Source organism: Engraulis encrasicolus, chromosome 18 (assembly GCF_034702125.1).
Source record: "Engraulis encrasicolus isolate BLACKSEA-1 chromosome 18, IST_EnEncr_1.0, whole genome shotgun sequence".
In the NCBI taxonomy this organism is placed as follows: domain Eukaryota; kingdom Metazoa; phylum Chordata; class Actinopteri; order Clupeiformes; family Engraulidae; genus Engraulis; species Engraulis encrasicolus.
Window position 1 is genome coordinate 30,435,696 of NC_085874.1, and position 10,000 is coordinate 30,445,695.

At 45.3% G+C, this 10,000-nt stretch overlaps 1 protein-coding gene across 1 annotated transcript in view; it reads left to right on the forward strand.

The window, feature by feature from the left end:
• The window catches only part of atad2b (ATPase family AAA domain containing 2B), a 139,409-nt gene that overhangs the window by 40,079 nt on the left and 89,330 nt on the right, over positions 1-10,000 (forward strand). Inside the window, exon 20 of the mRNA XM_063223422.1 lies at positions 4,394-4,558. Within this exon, the coding sequence (XP_063079492.1) occupies positions 4,394-4,558 (165 nt within the window). The remainder of the gene's footprint in view (positions 1-4,393; positions 4,559-10,000) is intronic.

Below are 10,000 nucleotides of genomic sequence, written 5' to 3' on the forward strand. Positions count from 1 at the left end.
AGAGAACAAAGAGAAGACCACACACACACACACACACACACACACACACACACACACACACACACACACACACACACACACACACACACACACACACACACACACACACACACACAAACACCCAACGCACAGTGTGAAGCAAAGGGAGAATAAGAGGGAGCTCTAAATTGGCTTGATGCAGTCTGCTGCCTGCTGCGCTCAATCTGCCCACCGGGGAGATGGGCTCTCTTGCATCTATTATTGTGCTCTTATTTTCTCCTCTGCTCTGTCTTGCCTTATCCTTTCATCTACACTTTGTCTGCTTGGATCAGAACTAATGCTTGGAAATAAACAACATATTGGACTTGTGAATCATGCCTGGTTTGTACCGCCATGAAAGATTGGCGATAAGTGTGTGCGTGCGTGTGTGTGCGCGTGCGTGTTCGTGTGTGTGTGTGTGCGTGTGCGTGTGCGTGTGTGCCTTTGTGATACTAGTCTATGCAGAATATGAGTTTAAGTTTTTTTGAGAATATGTTTAAGTCCTTTCAGTTTTACCTGGCTGCAACACAGCGTATCTATCTGCAATTGTTTTGGGAACATTTGTTAGAATCCATACAAGTGTTGATGTATGCTGACATTTATCTATGTCTGTCCATTTGTCTACTTGGTTGTGTTTGCGAGGAAAATAGGATGATGGAATTTGTGTATTCTTACAAGCACGTGTGAGCGTATGCTTCTGGCATGTTCATTGTGACAGCCGTCATCCCAGCAGTCTTCTCAGTAGGGATTAATCCTCATATTAGAACCATAACCGTGCACACACACACACACACACACACACACACACACACACACACACACACACACACACACACACACACACACACACACACACACACACACACACACACACACACACACACACACACACACACACACACACACACACACACACTTCATCATGTGAGCATGTTGCAAAGCACCCATGAAGACACACGACATGAACCTAACTTGCTCACTGGCGATTCATTATAGAATAAAATCTTTCTGTGTTAGCCACATTCGACACTTCAAGTTCTAAACCGCTACTCAGCTTAAAAGCAAATTCTAAAGAAGAGTTATGGAACTAGTCTACTATCCTGAAGTACCTATTACAGAGGAGCATGTAGGACACTTTCTGTGTCTCAAATGGCACACTTAAGTCAGTGCACTGAGTGCATAGTGGACACTATGCACTAAAAACGTCAGCGCACTGTGTCGTGATAAAGTTTGGGCACTATGCATTGTGCCTTTACTGGAAATGATGGGCTAGCATAGCATTAGCTCGCCAAAATATGGGTTGGTTACTGTTTACATTGCATAGCGACTAGTGCTTGTACTTACATTTTCTTCACCACAAATGGCAACTATCTTGCATACAGTAATTGGGTTGACATGAAAAGGTTGGTGTCTCAGTAACATTACTTACAGAATTAAGAGATTGTTGACAAAACTTCTCTACTGAACCAAACGCCACATTTCTTTCGTCGGCTTAAGAACATGGCGCCCGTTTAGTGCGTGCAGTGTCCATTGTTCAACAACTACGTTTTTGACTGTTTTTAGGGCAGCATCTAGGCACTTTCAGTGCACTGAATTTATAGAAATTTTCAGCGTGAGCGCTCTACACACTAAAACATAGTGCCCGAAGTGCACAAGTGTTATAGAATGGTCGTATATACGCTGACATCTGTAAAAAACCCCATGGCTAGCTGAACACTCCTTGGATACCGTGGACAACTGGATGCAATGATGTACTCATGATATTGTAGCTGCTAATGTATCAATTGGATCAGCTTTGGATTTGTCGATGGTAGGGATGCAAATTATCGATTAATTCATTAATCGTTAGTTGATTGCCGATCGACTTACGATTAGTTGATAAAAGTGTGAGAGAAAATGCTACATTGAAATGAATTCTATTGAAATTATTTAATCCAAAGGCCTGGGTCTCTTGTCAGTTGAATTGGCTATTAATTGCACAATGTTTTTAATCGATTAACACATTAATCGTTTAAAGTCGATTAATCGATTAATCTTTTGCATCCCTAGTCGATGGACATGGCATGGTTTTGTCATTGCTGAGATAATGAGGGGTGACTGTGAGAGCCCAGTTACAGATTTATATTGTGTATTTTGTGGAGCTGCCCCCAGGGGGTATTACTAAGGCCAGTCTGAAAACAGAGTAAAACAATAGCCAGTCCACTCTCTCAGTGGAAAAACTGCAGAATGGCAACAGATATAACTGCAGAATAGCTCTCCTGTTCTAAACTTCATTAAATGAACTGCAGAGAAAGGCAAACACATCCCAAATGATCAACAAACAATGTTCTAAGCTCCATTGATGGAATGTAGTCGAGGACCAATTCTCTTGTTGCTAATCGTGTTGGCAAAGCAGCAAATGGAGAGAAAGCACACAAGAGTCCAGGGCTGAAACGAGTCATGGAGAATAATGGCACTAGTTTAAAGCCGAGACACTGTTGGGAATTCAAAGTAGAGAGTATGTCTGTCCAGTCCTTTCAGGCTTGCACAGTGAGGACATAAAAACTGGCTGATTTAAGTGGAGATAAAACGAGCCCAGATCCGACATCCCTCACTAAACCACATCAGAGCAGAAACCAGAAACCCAGCCAGGATGGGCTTTTTCCCCCCAGCTTTTACTTCCTTTGTGATTTAACTTTTTTTTTCTATTTCACACATTCACTGACATGCTAGGTATTGTATGTTTTAAAGGCCCTTTTTAATCGTGTTGCACAAACTAAAGACATTGGGTAGTGAAAGAATATTGCAAAAACAATATGCCATATAATACCTACATGCGACTTGTGAGACATGCATGTATGAAGAAATTCCATTGTATTGCACAATTGTATTGTATTCAACCTTAACATAATGCATTGTGTGTGCATGTGAAAAAATGAAAAGAAAAGAAGAATCCATGGGGGAAAAAAACAAAACAAAAGTGTAATTGCATGTCTCTTTGATTTCGACGAAATGCACATGAAATATGAAAACAAAAAACATTTTACCATACTTTACCAGAGATTTATGAAGTAGAAGTAGAAGTACTGGTAGCTCTTTGAGTGCCATGGACTTGAAAACGAGTCTTTTCAGAATGTGTGGCACAGTGCCAAAGACTTGATATCAAGTATTTTGCGTTTTTTTATGGGGGTGGGGCCTAACACGTTGATCTGGTATGTTCGTTGTTCACATGGACAAAGAACTCAATTTTTTATTGCTCTTGAAAAAACACTCAAATGTTGAGGAAAGCCTGGCAACCCCCCGGTCTGAATTTGAAAATGGCTGGCACTGAATGAGTTAAGGATGTAATCGCAACACTAGCAGTGTGGAGGTATTTATTTGCAACTACTTGCCAGACTCCTAGTGTTGTAATTGGATCCATAACTGTCCTTATACTTTATATATCTCTACCTCTCTACCCTAAATCCATACAAATCAGAAACCACTTAAGTGCTGTTCGGATTCTGACCACTGGGTGGTGCTCTGTGTCCATAAGCTCCGGAGTGAAGTTTAAAAGGCCAGACTGGTAACCATCTCCAGCTCTCATCCCTTTGCCTGCCAGCCAGCCAAGGCCCATGCCAGCCCTGTCCATTGGCCAGGCAAAACAGCAGCTGTGGCGGGTGGAGCAAGCACATATGTACACACTCACACCCTCGCACACACACATACACAGTCGCACACACACACACTCACCTTTGGCAGACGTACACTCTCTCCTTTGGTAGTAAACAGTGATGATGATCAGTGTGCTGCCAAGGCCAGGTGTGCTAACTGAGTTCAGGTGGCGCTGGTTTGAATTTGTGTCTGTGTCTGTGTACTTGTGTGTGTGTGTGTGTGTGTGTGTGTGTGTGTGTGTGTGTGTGTGTGTGTGTGTGTGTGTGTGTGTGTGTGTGTGTGTGTGTGTGTGTGTGTGTGTGTGTGTGTGTGTGTCTGTGTGTGTGTGTGTGGGTTTGTGTACGTGTGGGTTTGTGTCTTGTGTGTTACGTGATGTGTGGTGTGAGTCAGGGTGTTACCATCTGTATGTGATTTGTTTTTGTGAATGTGTTTATTGCTTGTCGTAGTCAGGTCGTGAGTGCGTTGGTTTATCCTTGTCCTCTGTAATGCTCTGCATGTGACTTGGGATCGGTGCACATACCGGTACATATATTTCCTGTGTGTGTGGGCGTGTGCCATGGTGATGGAGAGGGTTTGTGTGTGCGTGTGCAGGTGTGACCTAATTTTGTGTGTGTGTGTGTGTGTGTGTGTGTGTGTGTGTGTGTGTGTGTGTGTGTGTGTGTGTGTGTGTGTGTGTGTGTGTGTGTGTGTGTGTGTGTGTGTGTGTGTGTGTGTGTGTGTGTGTGTGTGTGTGTGTCGGCAGGTGAAGGCCATCTTCAGTCGAGCGCGTGGGGAGGTGGTGTGTGTGAGTCCTCCAGGAGAGGAGGAACGCAGGAAATTCTTCAGCGAGCTCATCCTGGAGCAGGCAGCCCGCGCCCCACCTCGGACACGACACAGAGGTAGGACATTAGTATTACTGTTATTAGGGGTGTAACGGTACAGAAAAATCACGGTTTGTTTCGTACCTCTGTTTTAGGGTCACGGTTCGGTACATTTTCGGTACAGTATATGGGAACAAAATAGAAAAACATTTTCTATTAATTTCACCAAAATATTGTCAAAAAATGAAAAAAAAGGAAATACATTCAACCTGCTACTTTGGGTCGGAGATTTCATCAGTGTAGGAAATAGCACTTTCTCCTCAAGGTTTCACAAAGACCAAGCCTCTACACCTGTTTTTTTCTTTCATTCTCTCTCAGTGTTCTGCACGAGCGTCTGCATGTAGTAGCAGCATAATGTAAAAACATGAACAGAGTAGCCTTTTACTCAACCTTTCGGTACTCGGTACAGCACTGTTCGATTCGGTACAGGTCTTTTCGGTACGGTACGTCTTTTCGGTTCGATATCGTTACACCCCTAGCTGTTATTATAATTAAGTATGTGCCCCACCCTGCATACGAAACAAAGATATAGCACATTATTACGGTTAAAATTACAATGGAAAGTTTATTGTATAATGTTGTAAGATGTGCTCCATCCACCTCACAGACGACACAGGTAGGAGGATATTATTATTATTATTATTATTATTATTATTATTATTATTATTATTTTGAAACATGCGCTCCACCCCGCATACAACACAGAGGGAGGACATTATTATGGAAAATTACAAGTTGATCATATAATGTGAGAAAATGTTCACCATTCCTTCTAACACAGGGACCAAGTAGAACCATAGTTATCGAATCAGAAAAATGCCTTTTTTTTGGGAGGGCTTTTTTGCATTTATCAAGACCGTATAGGGAAGAGTGGGACAGGTGATAAGTGGGAGAGAGAGACCGGGGAGGATTGGGAAATGAACTCAGGCTGGAATCAAACCCGGGTCCCCTTTGTAATAGTGCAGTGTCCTACCTTTTTTTTTTTTTTTGTGTGTTGACCGTCTCCCGTCTCTCCCCTCCCCCTAAAAAAATGAAAAATAAAAAAACCTGTGGCGTTATATTGAGGTTAGCCTTGATTTCAAACTTGTGGTCTTTTTGAGTGCAGGTATTAAGATGGCTCAAGGACTCAGAAGAAACTCAAGAGAATGTGTATGAGGATAGATTCTGTGGAGTTGATTCTTTCATCATATCCGAGTGACGCCTGGAAGGGTATTTAGGGACCAGTGGGGCCCAGGAGAATTGAGCCGGGGTACATGAGAATTAAAGCATAGCGGTGGGCAGGAGGACCCAGTGGACTCCTCTTGAGGAGGAAGGAAATTGGGGTTTTCACTCAGAAGTCTACAGTGGTACACCTCATATCTCCTGATTTTTTTACTCTGTTTTCGGGAAATGTTTTCTGAAGGTGCCTGAAACTGGAGATGAGTTGGTATTGGGGGGTGTAGTACATACATCAGTGATGCAACAGACACAGCTCTAGGACCGTGGAGACTTCTCACTAAAGCAGACTCCACCTGAGATTTGTGATCTCTTGCAGTTAACCTACTGTATGTTGTGCTGAGGGTTTCTCAAGGTGCTCTTGCACTCTGTGGAGTTGAGTTTGAAGGCAGCTGTAGAGTATAGGGTGGAGATGCCTCAGGGAATGCCGCAAGGACCCAGGAGGAGTCCTCAGAAAAGGAAAAGCGTAATTTCACGGTTAAAATCTGCTCTGCACAACTGAAGGTGGTATCTCTCAAGTTGCTCTAGGTAGGACCCAGAAGATGGCTCATAAAAGCAAACTTTGACTGGAGGTAGTGCTCCATACTTGGCGTCTGGGGCCTAATGAAGCATATAGACTGGATGCGCATTGTAAACCACATCAGTGCATATAGACCGGATGAGCATTGTAAACCACATCAGTGTCCTAAGGCCAGTTACACACCAGAATGTAGCGTAGTGGGAAGACGACTGTCTTTCAGCCGATTCCTGGGCATTGTGTTCTACTTGGCCTTTCACACTGTCAGTGTGTATTTTGCTACTTTGACATTCATTTCCACTGGACAACATACTGGTGGTCATGGTAATTCCGTTTGAGTTGGATTTTCCAAATGCCGCGTAGCACTGAGCCATCTCCTGTGCTGCTACTGCCCTACTACTGCCGTGTTGGCGTGGAAGATTCTAATCTGTTTCGCTACCGCTGGTAAAAATGGCTTCTATCACACAGACGGCCACACTTCTAGTGTGAAAAGGCCTTAAGAATGTGAGATGGAATTTAGAATCTTCCATTGTTGTAGAACACATCGTTTTACAGAACGTTCACCTATTCCACCCACTGCTGAAGGCTCAGACCAGTTTAAATGTGCTTTGCACAGCTGAAAGAAAGCAGTCTCTCCTCAAGGGACATCAGGACCCAGTGGGGCTGAGTCAGCACTGCAGGCAAGATGCCGCGAGCAGGAAGTAAGGGAGCATGGGGAGAAAATGGCAGAGGGCAAAGGGGGAGGCGAGTGCGCACCAGGGAAATGCAGACAAGATGACATTGTGTTCGATACAAGTAGGTTACCTGTGTTGTATTCAAGTGTGTTACCATGCTATCTTTGCAATGTAAAATGTTTTTTTGTCTATGGTCGGAAACTTTGTGCTTCACTGCCATTTTGACCGGAAGAGAGGCTTTGTCTCAACGGGAGTTTCCTAGTTTAAAAAAGCAACATAAGCGGACGCAATGCAGTGCTCCGGGGATGAGCCCAGGATCAGACGGAAGGTTGCATTGTCATTGAAATGGGATCTGCTGTTTGTGTCAGTCGGAGAGTGTGACGACGACGTGTGCTCAAGGTGTACCGAAGTACAGCAGCAGCCAGGAAAGTGCGCACTTACCAAGCCTCAGGGGAGGTGTGGTACGCAGGCAGCACTAGGACCCAGGGGAGTCGAGTCAGCAGACAGAGGCACAGGGGACGGGCCGAGTACAGAGACGTCCAGGAGGGAGAAGTTTTTGCTGGGAAATAGACTTTGCCGAGGTTGCGATAAGACAAGACTTCAGAATACGTGATTGTGAATAGGATGTGTTTATGGTATGTCAACTTTAATCCACCTGTTTGGGCAAAGCCACTTATGCGAAGAACATGATGATTGAAGAGGGGACTGATGACTGAACATAGATTTCAAAAGACAGGTGGGGTTAGAGAGATGATGAGAGGCATGGGGAATGGTCATGGTTCAATGGTTAGAGCATTACCGGTTCTAATCCCACCCTTACCAGCACCTTCATCCATGACTGAAGTGCCCTTGACTAAGGCACCAAACCCATATTGCTCCAGGGCCTATTACCAATACCCTGTGCCGAAATAACTGCAAGTCACTTTGGATAAAAATGCCAGCAATGTTTAATGTAAATGTAATGGTGGATGAGCAATAGCAGAGAAAAAGTGAAGGGGGGGAAAGATAGGCAGATAAGTGGCAAGCATGGATAAAGACGGCAATTAAAGACAGGCATTTAGCGAGATGGTAAAATAGACACAGAGAACCAGTGGAAGATGGAAGGAGCAGATGGGGACAGACAACGAGTTGTGGGATTGATTGAGTTATGACCATAGAAATTGAGAGAAATCTTGAGAGAATCTCTCTCTCTCTCTCTCTCTCTCTCTCTCTCTCTCTCTCTCTCTCTCTCTCTCTCTCTCTCTCTCTTTCATATTCTACATCTTGGTTCAGCATCATTCGGTGTTCTATGCCACATATTCCATGATTGTCTTCCATGTTCTAATGTTCCGCTCTATGAATTCCACTTCCTTAACACAGTGTTCCATGTTCCATCTTCGGGGCCTGTGTTCTGCGCTCCAGATTCCATTTCCTTTTTACACAGTGTTCCATGTTATGTCTTCATGGCCTGTGTTCTTCTCTCCCCATTTCCATGTTCTCAGTATAGCGTTCCCATGTCCTTAGCACAGTGTTTCCATGTCCCATATTCTTGAGTGTGTCAGTAGGCTGTGACTGTCAGGCAGAGCAGAGCTGCTCTGCTGCTCTCATTCTCTTGCAGTGTTACATCATCCTCATCATCGGCCTTCCTCAGTCTGGAGCGCACGCACGCACGCACGCACACACGCACGCACGCACGCCCCTAGAGCCTTTGTGCGCATCAATTAGGCTTCCCACAGCTTAGCCTAGCTGGTTTTCTTGCACGCACACCGCACACACTCTCAAGTCATCTTCATTAGTAATGGACAACTCTGCTCTCTCCACCTCATGCGCCAATTCTGGGATGTGGGTTAGGCATTACAATGTGTTGGCATCTTTCCCAATCCGCATGCACGCACGCACGCACGCACGCACGCACGCACGCACGCACGCACGCACGCACGCACGCACGCACGCACGCACGCACACTACAAACGTGTGTATCTGAAGCGTCTGAACTCAAACTCATTCTAGCGAGTGTGCCTATCTTCATCAGGCTCTGCTTGGCATGCCCCCCCAACACACACACACACACACACACACACACACACACACACACACACACACACACACACACACACACACACACACACACACACACCAACCACTGGACTCCTAATTTTCTTTTGGGGAGGGAGGGGGGCCACATTGAACTGGAGTCCCCTGTGGCGGACTTTGGCAGGCATCATGGAGGGGGTGTGGGGTAGTGTGATGACGGTGGAGGGGGTAGTGTGATGGTGGTGATGGCGTGGTGCTTTCAAGTGGAAATGTGGCCGCTGCTGGGGTCCCCCATTGATGCACAGCAGGGCGCACGCGCACACACACACACACACACACACACACACACACACACACACACACACACACACACACACACACACACACACACACACACACACACACACACACACACACACACACACACACACACACACACACAGAGGAGGAGAGGAGGGGAGGGTTGGGGGCAGTGGGGGGTGGGCAGTGTTTCCTGGAGTTTTCCGGTCGGGGGTCCTTCTGAATTAAACAGCAGGCCCACATCACATCGCTCCCAGACATCACTCTCTCCTCTCTCTTCATTTCTTTTCTTTTCTCCTCTTTCCTCTCTCTCTCTCTCTCTCTCTCTCTCTGTGTGCTGTGCTACGTTGTCCTTTTGTCCTTTGCTCTTCCTCCCCATATCTTATTTAGACACATCCTTTACTCTCTTTTCCATCACCTTTCTTCCCCTCCCTTGTGCACCCTGTCATCTCTTTGTCTCTTTTCCTACTCTCCTACTTCCTGTCATCTTGGCTCTCTTATCTTTTCGCCCTCTGCTTTCCATGTCCTTTTTCCCCTCTTCCATCCTCACCTTGCCTTTATCTTGTCCTCTCCTCTGCTGATATTTTCAGACCGGCCCGAATGGTGATGCTGGTCGTGGTGGTTTCTGCACCAGTTACACTGTGAAATGTGAACCTGTGAGAAGGTCCTTGGGCGTTGTCATGGTTCCCTTTAAAAAAATATATATAAAAAACAAAATTTGGTTAACATCCCACACCAGCTTTCTGGTTTCTGAACGCTCTAATTTTCAT